The following is a 15,359-nucleotide window of genomic DNA, read 5'->3' as shown; positions in this document are numbered from 1 at the left end:
TGTGTAAGGGAAAATTTTGAGGTAGGTTTTAAATCAATCTTGAAGAGAAAAATAAAACATTCTAAAGAATAACAGTTTCTAACCCCTAGTGATTGTAATCAGAGAATGTCTTCATCCAGGTAGCCACATATAAAGAAAGCAACTCTTTAATCTTTAGCTCAAGGTTCCAACAAAGAAAAAAATATTTTAAGTGTGACATATATGTTAAAGAGAATACACTTCTTAAATCATTTAAAACATGTCTAACACTGTGGATTTTTAAAGGAGTTCTTTTAACAATAGTTCTATGAAACAATATTTCTGCTGTAATTCAGCATTATGGGCTAAATTGTATTTCTCCCAGATTTACATGTTTAATCTTGACTATTGCAGAGAGGGCATTAGAGTTGAAGAAGGGTAAATTAACTCAAGTGTAGGAACCCAATCCAGCATATCTGGTGGTCCTCTGAATGGGAACAGCCAAGATGCCCCTGTATAAACAAATGTCCATGAAAACTACAGGATAGCTCCGTGCAAAATACAGAAAGAAACCCCAGGAGAAACCAACTCTGAGAATTGCTCAAAATACAATATTTAGGTCACCAAGTATGTGGAATTTAAGTGCAGCAGATCTAGGAACATACAAAGCAACAACAAAATCACATGGTACATTTTAAATATGTTAGAAACAATAGCAAGAAAGAAAAAAGATATTTGTGTCCCTATCTTGGGGTTCATTTCACTTAACATCATCTTATATGGTCATATGTACATAGCTTTTGACCTTTTCTGCTTGTCTTAGACATATACTATTTACTGCAAATAAGGGAAACCATGGGACCTACGTTTCTTTGGGCCTGGCTTACTTCGCTTAATATAATTTTTTCCAAATCTTTCCATTTCCTAACAAATGGGGAGATGTCATCATCACCCTTTCCACAAAGGTCATTCTGTCTGTTAGTCCTCCCAAGGCCATAGGTACATAGGAAAGTGGAGCTGGGAGTTGCCCACAGTATCTCTCTATGGTGTTGCCTATAGAGACCCTGAGTGTAGGCACAAAAGGGATCTCAAGCAACTCAACCAGGAACTCTCCACAGGGAATGACAGTGTCGATCACCATTACATCAGACTTGGTTTCCTGGAGCTTCATCATGAGTGACTTATTGTAGACTGCACTCCTACAGAGCATTTCAAATTTTCCAGTGTTGTTAAGAAAGAGTTCTTGGAATGTGCTTGCTGCTTGCCAGAATGGCAGTGTTGGAATGATATTCACAAGTAGGTCTAAAAAGTCTTCCATTTCCTTCATTTCACTCTCTCTGTCATAAGGCATTTGGATCACCTTGAAATTCAGTGCTGAGGATTTTCAACAATGCACTAAAATATTGTGAGCAGATGAGTGCCTCAAGAATCATCTTTAGGGTTGAGCCAATGGCTCATTTCACAGGGCCACACCAAGACCTTCCCACAGCGTCCACGGCCCACACAGCACAGCTGAAGCAGCAGACTTGTCAAAGCCCACTTTGGATTTAGATTCACGATTCTCTCAGACTGCTCTGTGTAGATAGAGTATGTATGTGAGGGAGGTGGAAGGGGGCGGTTCAAGGGGTCAACGATTAACTTCTAGAGTTATGAAAGAACACAGGTTGAGAAAACTTTGTCCATTTGGATGATGAGATGAAGCACCTGTTTGTCATCTGTACAAGAGATGAAATACACTTAGATATTGGCTAGGAATTGATTCTATTATTCCAATAATTCTATTTTAGATATGCTAAAATGCTATTTTAATATAAATTTCTAAATACAATAAAGGAGCTAATATATATCTAATTAATACTATGAAATTTTGGGGAAACCCAGAAGATCTTTTTTAAAAAACTGGTTATATACTTATCTGTAGCTGCTCCTTACATTATATGAAGAAGACAATTTTTTTTGTCGGTCATGGGTCTTGAACTCTGGTCCTGGGCGCTGTCCCTCAGGTCTTCAGCTCAATTCTGGCTCTCTACCACTTGAGCCACAGCACCACTTCCGGTTTTCTGAGTGAGTTATCGGATATAAGAGTCTCACAGACTTTCTTGCCCAGACTGGCTTTGAATCGCAACCCTCAGATCTCAGCCTCCTGAGTAGCTGGGATTACAGGGGTGAGCCACCAGCACCCAGCTGACAAAATAATTTTTTTATACATTTTATTTTTTTTAATTTATTTTATTTTATTTGTGAACATACTGTACAGAGGGGTTACAATTACATGGGCAGGATAATGCGTACATTTCTTACCAAGCATTGCAGCCTCCTCCTTTGTTTATGACAAAATAATTTTTAAAGAGTTACATTGATTCAGAACCTCAGGAGAAGAACCGCTCTCTTTTCTGTTAATGTTTTCTTTCTGTCTTCTTGAATGGTAGCAGGCTTATCAGTTGATTCCAGAAGCAGATTTGGCTAAAGATAGATACTCAGAAGAACAGCAGAATGCTTTGCATTAAATGTTTATCAATAGAGCAGTCTTAATTCCATATGTGAGGAGGAAGGGTGACATTGAACTTGTCAAAAGGAATATGCCAGTTAAAATAGGAGGCTTTGGAGAGCCTTGATGATACCGTCTGTGCTCAAGTTTACTATGTGATTTCTTGTTTCTTTTGTATGTTTTTTCCTCACTATGGTTTATCCCCTGTTGTCACTGTATTCGATTTTGGTACCCTGGGTATGGTACATATGTTTATCTGAATCAAGGGAAGGAAGGGGAACAGCAAAAGGTGAGAATAAAGGACAGAACCAATGCAACAGCGATATTCACAAGACACTACATTGGAAATGATCTGTACAACTGGGGGCCGGGGGGTGGGTAGCGGGGGAAAGAAAGTGGGAGAGAAATGAGGGAAGGGATAACAAGTACAACAAGAAATGTACTCATTATCTTACGAAACTGTAACCCCTCTGTACATCACCTTGACAATAAAATGAAAATAAAAAAAGGAAGTATGTCGCAGGGAATCAAATGATGGTTTGTGTACAAAAAGCATAGCAATATGAGACCGATTAGTGTGATGTTACTAACATTTGAACAACAAATAGGAAGTAGTGGATGATAATGATTATAGACACGAAAGTCTAAATTACAAATACTTTAGGGGAATTTTTCAACTTTGTTCTTAAATCAATTATTAGACAGATCTGTGCATATTTGCATTGAGCCTGTGAATGTTTCCATTTTAGGGGAAGGTTAAAACTTACAAATATAGATGTTTTTATCTAGTCACCGATCCAAACTTCACTTTCTCTCTAAATGCCTTTTAAATCATAGTTTTTACATACCCTTTATAGCACACTGGACATTGCTTACAATGCACAGGATGTAGAAAGGCAATCACAGCCTTGTTTCAATTCAAGGTGAGCCACACATTATTGCAGGAATTAAGTCAAGCCAACATTTACTCTAGAAATAGAAGAAATATATGAGATTCTTCTAAGATAGAAACACATAACCTATGAAGGAACTTGTTTGGTTGAAGGGAATGATGAAATAATGCCTTTGCTAAATATTAGATTGAATAGAAAAAAGTGTCTGACAAGCAGAAAAGGTCAAAAGCTATGTAGATATTATCACATAAGATGATGCTAAGCAAAATGAACCCCAAGATAGGGACACAAGAGGTTTTTTTATCACTGTTGCTGTTTTTAATGTACTCTGAGTTTTTTTTTGTTTCTTCTCTATGTCCTTCCCCCATGGTACAACACCTGTTTACACTGTATTTGATTCTGATGCCCTACATCTTGTATATACATTTTTCTTTTAAAAAATCTTGTTTAAATAATTTTATCATAACAGCTATGTACAGAGGGATTACCATTGCATAACTAATGAATATATTTATTTTCTTTTTGTTTATATCACCTGCATTTTATTTATTTATTTTATATAGTTTTTATTGTAAAAATACTGTACAGGGGGTTACAGTTACATGAGCAAGGGAATGAGTATATTTCCTATCAAGCATTAGGGAGGAGAAGGGAAATAACAAAATGCTGAAACAAGGATACAGGTTGACCCATTGTAACAATGTGATGTACAAGACACTATGTTAAAAATGAACTTTACCACTTGGTAGGGAGGGAGGAGTTGGGGAGATGGGGAAGGAAGGGATGGTAGGGAAAAACAAAGGAGGGAGTAACAATGTTCAGTAGGAAATGTACTTATTATCTTACTCATGTAACTGTAACCCCTTTGTACAGTATCTTTACAATAAAAATATATATTAAAAGTCTGAGTACCTTAGCAAAGTGAAAAACATTCATTTTGAGAATGATGATGTATATGCATTCTATGTGAGCTAATGAGCTTTAGCAAGTATTATTTCACTTCTAATAAAGATGTGAATTATTGAAATTTCAAGTTAATGAAAACACCTTTCTTTTTCTAGAAAAGGGACCCAAATTAGGTTTATTACAAAATCAGAGAGTAGTGCAATGTTGTATAATTGGGAATTGAATCATTTCTAGTGACATTTGATAAATTACAGGCCAAAGAAAACTCTCCAGGAAACAGCAATGAAGCAAAAAATAATATAACCTGAAATCCCAATCACGTTTATAAGGGAGTGTCAAATGAGTGCACTAAGAAAATATTAACATTATAATCTTAGAGGGTAAACGTCTTGATACAACTAGGTAACCTAATATTGATGATAACAGTGTCAAAAAAGTTCTCTAAGAAAATATTAACTCCATCACTTTAGAATATTAAAATCTTGTTAAAGAATGAATAGGCTGGAGCAATAAAGTAAAATCACAAATGCAATACAGAAATGAAACCATGTGCCAGGGGCTCAAGCTTTGTAATCCTAGATACTGGGGAGGCAAAGAGCTGAGAATCAGGGTTAGAAGCCAGAGAGGGCAGAAAAGTCTGTGAAACTTCTATCTCCAATTAACAACCAAAAAGCCAGACTAGAGATGTGTGGCTCAACTGATAGAGAATGAGACTTGAGAAGGAAGGCTCAAGGACAGTGCCTATGCCTGGGTGTGTGAGCCTTACGATAGCACACACACACACACACACACACACACACACACACACACACACACATCTACACATAAAGCACACATACATTAACAGACACACACATTAAAAATATATATGTAAATTACTATATTAAATAGGAACACAATTAATTTTCTATACTATTATTACAACATTCATGAAACATAATAAAGTTTTTAAAACAAATACCAGAAAAATGATAGACTACGTCCCCAGAAAAATTTTAAAACTGACCTTCAAATACATTCATGATTAGAAAAAAAATCTCATAATTCCAGTGGCGCTGTAGCTCAAGTGGTAGAGCACTCACCTTGAGCTGAAGAGCTGAGGGACAGCGCCCAGGCCCAGAGTTCAAGCCCCACGACCGACAAAAAAAAAAAATCTCATAATTCCATTGTCAGAAAAGTAAGGTCTAGTTACACACTAGTATCTGTTCAGTTAACTAAATTGCAAAGTTCAGATATAGTCTCTCTTTTTAGAAACTAACATATCTAACAGAATACAATGTAAAACTGTTCTTTAAAATGTTTTTGGCTTTTGGCAAGAATGTAAAATTAGAAGAGTCCTCTTGGAAAGTAAAACAGAAATTCTGAATCAATAACTTTCACCCAAACTTGAGCTTTTCCTTGAAAGGCACATGGTGTTAGACTAAAGTGTGTGGAGATGTGGAAGCAGGAAAGTTTTCCCACAATGCCTTGCCTCATAGGAGCAACCACTTATGGCTCTAGCAATCTAGCTTAATTTTACAAGGGAATTGTACCACACAGCACTTTACAGAAAGAATATGGAATGATTCTGACTCCCACTATAGGGTTGAACAATATTGTCCTTAGGAATAATTAGCATGTTTCCCATGGTCTTTTATGTGGAGCTTTGTTTAAAATGAAGTAGAAGAAACTCTGGGAAACCTTTTACCCTGTCTTCAAGGGTTTCATAAAGAAATACGAATTAGACAGTAAGTGGCCAATTCCTATTCACCATGAAATAATACTTCCTATCAGAAACATTTGTATTTGAAACTTTAAATGTTGTATTATTTATACAATAATACTATTTATTTGTAATGAAAAATAAAATTGGTATATATCTAGAATATATAAGTTTATATATAAATTTATAAGAATATATAAGTTTATAACTACTTTGGGATACTTCAAATGAAGTTGAAAATGAAATTCAGCCTTTTCTTCCCTACTTTTTAGCATTTATTACAATACTGTTTGCATAATAGAATATCTCTTCCATGATTTCTTCTACATTTACTGATCACAATATTATTATGAAGATTGGTAAAGTGTGGACAAGTATATGATTACTGGAATTTTTATAGTTCCTTGTCATCTCCAACAGACAGAAATTACAGTGGTGAAAAAAGAGAGAACTTGATACTTTAAGTACTTTTGGATATACTATTTAGAATAGGACAAATGATTGCCTTCATTGCATTTTTATTGACAAATGACCTAATCATCAACAAATTTCAGAATAAAAACCTGATGTTCTAAAATGTAATTGACCATTTTTGTTCAAAACTAGAAGCCAAAGAAAGACTGGTATATGTCAAAAATGAAAAAAATTAAAGATTGGACAAGTAAATGCATGTGCAGTTGCATAATGAACAGAACAGAAGAAGGCAGCATATTTGAAAAATATAAGATTTTTTAGTTGAACTTATTAAGGCTATATAAATAGAATCAATATATAAATCTTGCAATTCAATTTAAGGGATAGCTATCTGTTCAATACATTTATTTACTTCTTTACAAAATGTGGGTTAACAAAATGATTTTTTGAATGTTCTATATTATATTTATTATATTATTATATATGTTTCTTAGAATTTCCCAGCTTTTAAAAACATTGTCTCCTCTTTCATTCTAGCAAAAACCTAACATTTCAAAACAAATTTTAGCATTTTTTTATTAAATGAAATGACAAGATGTTTCAGACTCAAGCATCTACTGGATGTTTATTATTATTTAAGAGGAGATCATTAATCTCAGAACTGTTGTCTCATATAGTATTTCTTGATGTGTTTGATCGTTGGGGCCTTGTGGACTTCACTTGCGAGCTCCCTTCATTCTGGAAATTCTGTTTAGATTCTGTGTATTCCATGGATTCAGCATATTGCTGTTAGCATATTATGTTAATATTGCTTTGAAAATAAATCTTATTTTGAATAAAATATATCTAGAATATATAATAGAATATATTTCCTGTGTCAGGAAAGTGAGAGGGGGAAATGGTAAGGCCACTGGCAAATGACAAGTGAAGAAACAAAGGGAAACACTGACCAGTTAGTGATCAGAAGGATTTCGACAATTTATCTCTTAATTAAGGTATAGGAATAGAATATTTGTAATTGGCAGGAAGAGAGAATAATCAGTAAGCTTCTTGTTACTGTGATGAATAGGATTGCTCTACCAACGACTTGGCCTTACTTAGAAATATCTCCTCCTTCTTTTTCTTGTTCTATTCTCTTTTTCTCTTCTTTCCTGCCTTACCACATTTTCCACAAGAAAACAAACAACACTTTACCACCAAAAATAAAGCAACTGTCACACAGGCCAACAGGAAGCCAATTACATCCAGGGAGTGGTACTGGATCCAGGTGAGATCGTGGGCTGCAACCCGAAGGTGCTTGGCTCCTTTGTGGCGCATGACAAACTCGATCCAGAAGACAGCTCGATCCAGAGGCTTCACTGGCTGATCATGGTGAATTCTTGATAACCTCATCACATTTTCCTTATAACTAGAAGGCAAATCCACAGACAAAATGTTTTTACTTTTAATGGAGGCATGTAATAGCTTCCTTATGTTATACAAGCCAAAGGACATAGATATGTTAAGGAAACATTTAATTTTTACATAAACTTGGTTAGTAGCACAGAGTTTTAAGAGTTATGAAGAGGGAGGTATGGAACAATACATTCTTATACAATGTGATTGAATGAAAGCTGAAAAAATAGACTATCTAGTGGCTTACATACAGATACATTTTCCCCTGAAAGAAAGTTGATATTTGTTCAACAGATGTGTATGAGACTGCTCTATGGCCAACATGGTGAATGATTAAATATTATGCAATCATGATATTTATAACCCTCCTAACCACTAATGTATGACTAGTTTATCTGACCAAAGAAAGTGGTATTCAACATTAGTAGGCCTCTTTACAGATCTGAGATATTTGCAGTATGGTAATTTTTCAGTTGCACACATCTATATACTTGTTATATGAAGGACAGGCTCCTGCAGCAGTGAATGAGTCTATAAAACTGAAGATAGTATGATATTTGAAAAGTGGTGTACTTTGGCATACAGACTTTGGATGGTTGAGAGAGCAATGGTGAAAAAGTGCAGCAGTGGAGCTACCTGCACATTGATGAATGTGAACTATACAACTCTTAGGTGGAGACAGGCAGGAGGGATTGGGAGAGAGGGAGGGAAAAGAAGACCCTGTACAAAAGGAAATGTACTTATTACCTTACTCATACAATTATAATCCCTCTACATGTCACCTCTATAATCACAATAAATTAATTATAAACAATAAAACAAGACTGGGAATGTGGCTTAGTGGTACAGTGCTTGCCTAACATGCATGAAGCCCTGGGTTCGATTCCTCAGTACCACATAAGTAAAAAAAAAAAAAAAACTGGAAGTAGAGCTGTGGCTCAAGAGGTGGAGTGCTAGTCTTGAGCCAAAGAAGCTCAGGGACAGTGCTCAAGACCCTGAGTTCAAGCCCCAGGACTGGCAAAATGAAAACAAAAAAGAATAAAACAGAATTGGAGTCTCAAATCAGTTTGGTACCACAATATCAAGAGCTATGGAGTTAGCAGTCTTCACAATTTCTAATATAACATTGAGCATATAGCTACAGAATGAAAAGCCAATTATGTCTACAATTGATATTGTCTGATAGCTGAGCCAGAATTCATATACATTACTTTTACCCCTTTATCATTGGGAAAAGGGAATATGGGTATCATTTCCAAGTGAATATTGTATATTTGCTTAAGAAGAAGGGAATATTTTACTTGTATTCTTTGAGCCTAGCTAAAGTGAATAATCTTGCTACCTTTCAACTGTATTGAACTGTGAGCTAAGACCCAGTGATTTCATCGTCATTTCAATGCAATTTAGGCAAAGTGCATTGGTAGTAAAAACCTTATTTTGCAAATCAGATTACTTTGCTCTTTTCTACATTTATAATTGCAAATTTGAAATACATGTATGACATTTTATGCAAATGAAATAAAAATAGATTATACATTTTTATCAATGAAGCAAGATAATAAAAAACCATATTAATATTTCTGTTGTACGTTTTCATGCTAGGATCTTATGATTATATACATATTTTGAATAATTAAAACTACTATGAACTATTAAAATTTGTATTTTGTTCTAGTAATTGCTTTTCCGAAATAAAAAAATATCTACATGCTAGCGGCTGGTAGTTCACACTTGTAACCTTACTTACACAGGAGACTGAGATGTGAGGATCATGCTTGGAGCTAGGCCAGGAAGGAAAGTCCATGATACTCTAATTAACCGCCAAAACCACACAGAAGAGCTTTTTGATCAAATGATCAAATGTTAGAATGCTATCCCCGAGAAGAAAATGCACAAGGGTAGCAACCAGCCCCTGAGTTCTAGCCTCAGAAATACCACCTATAAACATGTATTTGCTTATGTGCTCTACAGTATAACCCAGATAATCTCAGAGCTAGCATTAGGCTTAGAGTTAACCATTGCAACAATGAGATGTACAAGTCGTTATGTCGAAAATGAACTTTACAACTTTGATGGGGGGAGGAGATCTGGATGGAGGGGAGTGGATGGGAAAGGATGGGAAGGGGAAACAAAGGAGGAGGCTACAATGCTTGATAAGAAATGTACTCATTATCTCGCCCATGTGATTGTAACCCCTCTGTACAGTATTTTCACAATAAAAATAAAAGAAAAAACAAAAAAAGAAAGAAGAACAAAAAGAAAAATAAGCTCATCAGAGTAATAGTCATTGTTGTCATGAATTCAAAAGACAAAGTCAGAAGATTATTATTTTTTAAAAGTAGCAATTCAGTTAAAGTTATATTTGCAAAGCAAGTTATTCAATGATGGCTTGGCTTTCAGATATTTCTTCTGTAAAGTGGTAGATCAGAAAATAGGAAGGAGCACCTTGAATATCTGTGGGTTGCTTTGGAGCAATGCCACAGCAACTGTCTGTGCTCAAGAGATAAAATGTTTGCTTCCAATGCATCTAAAGTGCATTTATTGAGCTACTCAGCTTCATCCTAGGGCTGAAAATGAGCGAGAAGGGCCAAAGTTTACTTTGAAGGCCTTATCAAGTAAGCTGTGCATTGTTAGAATGTCTCTTCCTGGGTCACATCAGGATATGCGAAGCCCCCTGGCTGCTTCATGAGAACTTCAGCAGAAAATTGTTGCCTTCCCTACATTTGTCTACAGTAGGAAGACCACTATAGTTTGCATCTTGAATGTCCTTCTAAAGTCTGTTTTGGAGGTCCAGTTATTAACTGATGGCACTGTTAGTAATATCATAACCTTAAGAAAAAAGGTAAAAAAGGGAACCTATGCAACAGCAATACTCACAAAACAATATGTTGGAAATGATCGTTACAACGTGGGGGGGGATTGGGGAAAAGGAAAGAGAGAGATAAATGAAGGAGGGGTAACAAGTTAGACAAGAAATGTACTCACTGCCTTATGTAACTCTGTACATCACCTTGACAATCAAAAACTGTAAAAAAAACTCATAATATGCAGTAATTTTATGACAATTATCACTGGTTGTACTATTTGATATCCTTGTGTCGATTCATAAAAATCACTAACTCTTAAAGTAGTTAATCTTTATAATCTGAAGTTTAATTTTTATACCAGAAGTAAATGCAAACTTAAAATGTGGGACTACCTGTATTATTTTCTAGTTCATTACCATGGCTCAGCTAGTAGAGTGCTTGCTAATGAGTAAAAGTGTCAGGTTCTAAGTTTGAGTCCCCATTTCAGATCTAAAGGAAAAGCTTAAGGTCATCAGTTAATTTGACTGTGACCAAGAATATAGATATAGTCAGGAATGTGTGTAGATAAGTGGCAGTGAAATGGCCTAGCATGTTGGAGGCCCTGGGTTAATTTATACCAGCTTTACAGAGCAAGTAATATTGAGAAGAATTTGTATCTATGAGTATGAATATAAAATAATAACTTAAAATCTACATTTGATCAGATAAGCATTAATTTAACTAATATATTATTATGATTGCACTTTCTTGAACTCATAAAAACCATGATAGTCATTTCTTTTTCAAGGTTATAAAATTAACCTATATTGGCCATACAAAAGTTTTCACTTGGTATTTCTATGCATGTATATTTTGTACTTTGGTCGATTTCATCCTCTGTATTACTGCTGGAGCCGTTTCAGAGAGACTAGAATATAAAGTAAATCAAAGCTATAAATGTGAAAAGAATATTTTCTCATTTTCTGAAACAATTTTAAATGATAGAAATTTATACTGGAAAAGTAATATATAGGGGAGAGAGTATCATTTTTATGTTGAATTTATATCTGTTTTAATTTACTTTCACTTGCTTTGGTTAATCTACACTTTCCATGTTCATTTGAATCATCCTTTGACATAGTATGTCTGTGTACTGCATACAGAGTGTCTGTTTTCTTTCTTTTTCATTAGTGGTAATAGAAAACAGCCTACATGCCTACCAGGCAAGCACAGTTGTTTATTAAGCTTCATACAGAGCCCTTATGTACCTGTTTGCTTTCAAGAGAGAGTCTCAGTCAATTTGTATGATCTGACCTCAAAATCAAAATCTTTCTACACCAGTTTCATCCATTGCTGAATTATAAGCTTCAGCTACCATCCATGTCTGACTCCTAAGTTTTCGTCTTATAAAACTTGCCATTCACTATAAGGGTTTCTTAAATGAGACACAAAAACATAAAAACTACAGTGATATAAGGCTTTGCAATTAGGGAGAATGTGAAACAAGCAATTCAGAGATCAAAATGTTATTTGTTCAATGGTTAATATGTTCCTAATGTAACTTCTAGAAATTTTATAAAAAATTGCTCAAAATAAACCTTACTATCAGTTGCAAAACTTCTCTTTTGTAAATAGAAATAATTGATTTGTGTAATTACTCTGAATCAGCCTCTTACTTAAAGAATCTAAGGTTAACATTTAGAATGTATCCCTGTTCTAAGCACTTTATTGGAAAGTAACACACAAATAAGCATGTGACAGTCCATTAGTGTTCATGTTCACTTCACAATACAGCGTAGGAGTCTGAAGTAGGTTCTTACTTTTTTCCTGTGTCAGCCTGAACTATGATGGCCTTCTCTATGGATTTCCAGGAGGTGGGATGACAGGTGAATATACCCACATTTGGCTGTTGATGTTGTTTTGTGAACTTTTCTGACCTTTGTGAACTGTGATTTGAACTTTTCTGCTCCATGTGAACTATGATATGAACTTTTCTGCCTATGTAACATGATCCTTGTGATGTCCACGACCCAAAGAGATAAGACTACATAAGTGAGCCATTAGTGCTCAGCTTCAGTGGAGTTTTAATTGAATTTGCCTTATTTATAACTTTTCCCCAATGTATTTAATAACTTGCAAAGTACATTATATATGTAGAAGTTATGGTTTCTATTTTTAAAGTTGAAACATTTCTTAGTCTACAAGAGGAAATGTTCATTATCCCTAAACATAAAGGAAATGGAAAGCAAAACAACTGAGTTTCTGTCTCTCCTCAGTTAGATTGGCATATATACATAATGGAATTTTGCACAGCAATTAGAAAAAATAACATTATGACATTTCCATGGAAAAGGATGGACCCAGATCAAATCATGTTAAGTGATATAACCCAAGCTCAGAAACTACAACAGTGCATGTTTTCACTGCTTTGTGGAAGCTAGATCTGAAATACACATTTAGATATAATAGATAATTATACTTAGAGTCTTTATGTAGGTGTGCTATATATTTAACTCCTTGTATGTAAACCATGTTTTATCTCTGTATTCTGCAATATCTGTTTCAAAACCATCCCTATGGTAGTCTGCCTCATATACTCCTGGGGAATGTGTTGTTTCTAGATAATTTGGTCCTTCTTTTGGAGTGAAGAATTCCAAACACTTTGAAAGAGCCATCGTATTGATATCCTGGGGGCATTATTATGACTCTTTATTAGAATACTTTACTGTTGATTAGAGTACTTGAAAACTGATAGTGGAGGTGATTACAGGCCTCTACAAATATACTAGAAAGCATTGATGCCAAACTTTAAACTGAATTGGATGAATGTGAATTATATTTCAGAATATTTACTATCAAAAACTCTTGAATCATGATATCTGAAAAATGTAGAGCAATTATGAAATTACTATGTTTATTCTGTGTCAAAAAGGATGCAAAACCAAGTCACCACTCAGCTGCCAAAATTTTTTGCATAATTATAAAATGGCTTACATAAAACAAGTGACTTACACAAACATGTCATAGACTCCTAGCTGCCTGAAAGTATTTAATTACAAAAGGGATGCTGAATTTACTGGTCAAATCATCAGGAAATTAAATTTCTTTTATAAATCTGCCATTCAGTCCACATGCCCCAATTGGTCATTTTACACAATAGCTTGGATCAACCCAAGTTATATTTTAATTTCATGATCAATTTTTTACTCATATATCAGCACAAGAACTTGTCAGAGGGGAACATAGTCTAAAGGTTGCTGTGTTGTTAGTCAGGATGATTTGGAAATGGATTTCAGTCCTACAACTATTACAGCTGAGTTATTACTTTAACTCTGGAAGCTGTGGGAAAGTACTGGTGTGGCCCGTGGAATATAGCCACTGGATGAATATGAAGGTAATACTGGACGAACTCATCGTGAAGGGTCATCAAGTCACAGTTGTGAGACCATCATCTGCTATTTTTGTTGATAGCAATCAGGAATCCAGCATTAAATTTGAAACTTTCCCTTCGGCTTATACTACTGATGAATTCATCGCATTTTTCACAAGATTCACCTCTTTGTGGACATATGAATTGCCAAGAACAACATGTTTGGCATATTCACCATTACTGCAGAATCTATTCATGACATTTTCTGATATCTGGATAAATATTTGTAAAGAGGCAGCTCTGAACAAGGAACTTATAGCAAGGCTACGAAAAGCCAGATTTGATGTTGTGGTTGCAGATGCCGTTGGTCCTTGTGGGGAGCTTCTGGCTGAGCTATTGGAGATTCCTTTCGTGTATGCTCTGCGCTTCTATCCTGGCTACACAACAGAAAAGTATAGTGGAGGGCTTCTATTCCCTCCCTCTTATGTGCCTGTCATTCTGTCAGGATTAAGTGGTCAGATGACTTTCATGGAGAGGGTAGAAAACATGATATGCATGCTTTATTTTGACTTTTGGTTGGAGACATATGAGTCAAAGAAGTGGAGTCGCTTTTACAGTGAAGTTTTAGGTAAGTTTAATAGGGTAAGATCGTAACTTTTGTAAAAGTTGAAAGAGGTTCTCTGAGATGCATGTGAAATAAAGAAATTTGTCTGTTGTAGATGAAACAGTTAAATGAGATATAAATTTGTCTACCAGATTATGGGATCAGAGAGAAGACAATGGACAATTACCTATCTATACAGGACACTGTAAGAGATTATTCTCAGTAAAAAAATGTTCATTTTTTTCTTTGTTATCAAAATCACCAGTTACCTAAGAGACTGAGGAATGAAAAGATGTATACTGAGGAGATAAATTTTTTCACAGGAAACAAGAAATTTTTTCCCTTGATCAATTTCCTTATTTAAATCAAAATATTTATTTGTATTCTCCTTTATTTTCTTTTTGCTTATACTGAGGTTTGGACTCAGAGAACTCAATCTTATTTGGCTAACTTATTTGGGCTGGTTCTTTACCACTCTAACCATGCCCCAGTCCAGCATTTTGCTACTTCATTGGAGGGGTAGTCTTGAAAATATTTCTGCCCAGACTTCACTCTTCCAGATCTCTAAATCCTGGGTAGCTAGGATTAGAAGTGTGAGCCACCGGTGACCAGTTTTATGGATTTACTAAATGGCTTCCTTATTCTTTTTTTTTTTTAATTTTAAATAGAAAGTTTTATTTAGCTTACAGTTTTGGAGATTCAAAAGTATAGTACTGTTGAAACCTCAGCAATATCTAGTATATGTACGAGTCAAGCGGAAAAGGTCAGATAATGTGATGTCAGGAAAATGATCCCTTAGATATGTATTTTAATGTTTTTTTCTTTCATGCATGTGTTTCTAAC

At 35.0% G+C, this 15,359-nt stretch overlaps 2 protein-coding genes and 1 pseudogene across 3 annotated transcripts in view; 1 reads left to right on the top strand and 2 right to left on the bottom strand.

Annotated features, from left to right (window-relative positions):
• Positions 1-1,494, bottom strand: part of LOC105988433 (UDP-glucuronosyltransferase 2A3-like) — a 52,613-nt gene extending 51,119 nt beyond the window's left edge. The window contains 1 exon segment of the mRNA XM_013020070.1: positions 910-1,494. Within this exon segment, the coding sequence (XP_012875524.1) occupies positions 910-1,309 (400 nt within the window). The 5' untranslated portion in view covers positions 1,310-1,494.
• Positions 1,495-5,110: 3,616 nt separating this feature from the next.
• The window catches only part of LOC105988431, a 496,910-nt pseudogene continuing 486,661 nt past the window's right edge, over positions 5,111-15,359 (bottom strand).
• LOC105988501 (UDP-glucuronosyltransferase 2B15-like) overlaps positions 13,770-15,359 on the top strand; it is a 34,854-nt gene continuing 33,264 nt past the window's right edge. For both annotated transcript variants that reach the window (XM_013020126.1, XM_013020125.1), the window contains exon 1: positions 13,770-14,540. In XM_013020126.1, coding sequence (XP_012875580.1) covers positions 13,817-14,540 — 724 coding nt within the window. In that variant the 5' untranslated portion in view covers positions 13,770-13,816. The remainder of the gene's footprint in view (positions 14,541-15,359) is intronic.

Source organism: Dipodomys ordii, unplaced genomic scaffold, assembly GCF_000151885.1.
Source record: "Dipodomys ordii isolate 6190 unplaced genomic scaffold, Dord_2.0 Scaffold49, whole genome shotgun sequence".
Lineage (NCBI taxonomy): Eukaryota > Metazoa > Chordata > Mammalia > Rodentia > Heteromyidae > Dipodomys > Dipodomys ordii.
This window is presented reverse-complemented; position numbering and strand designations above follow the sequence as displayed.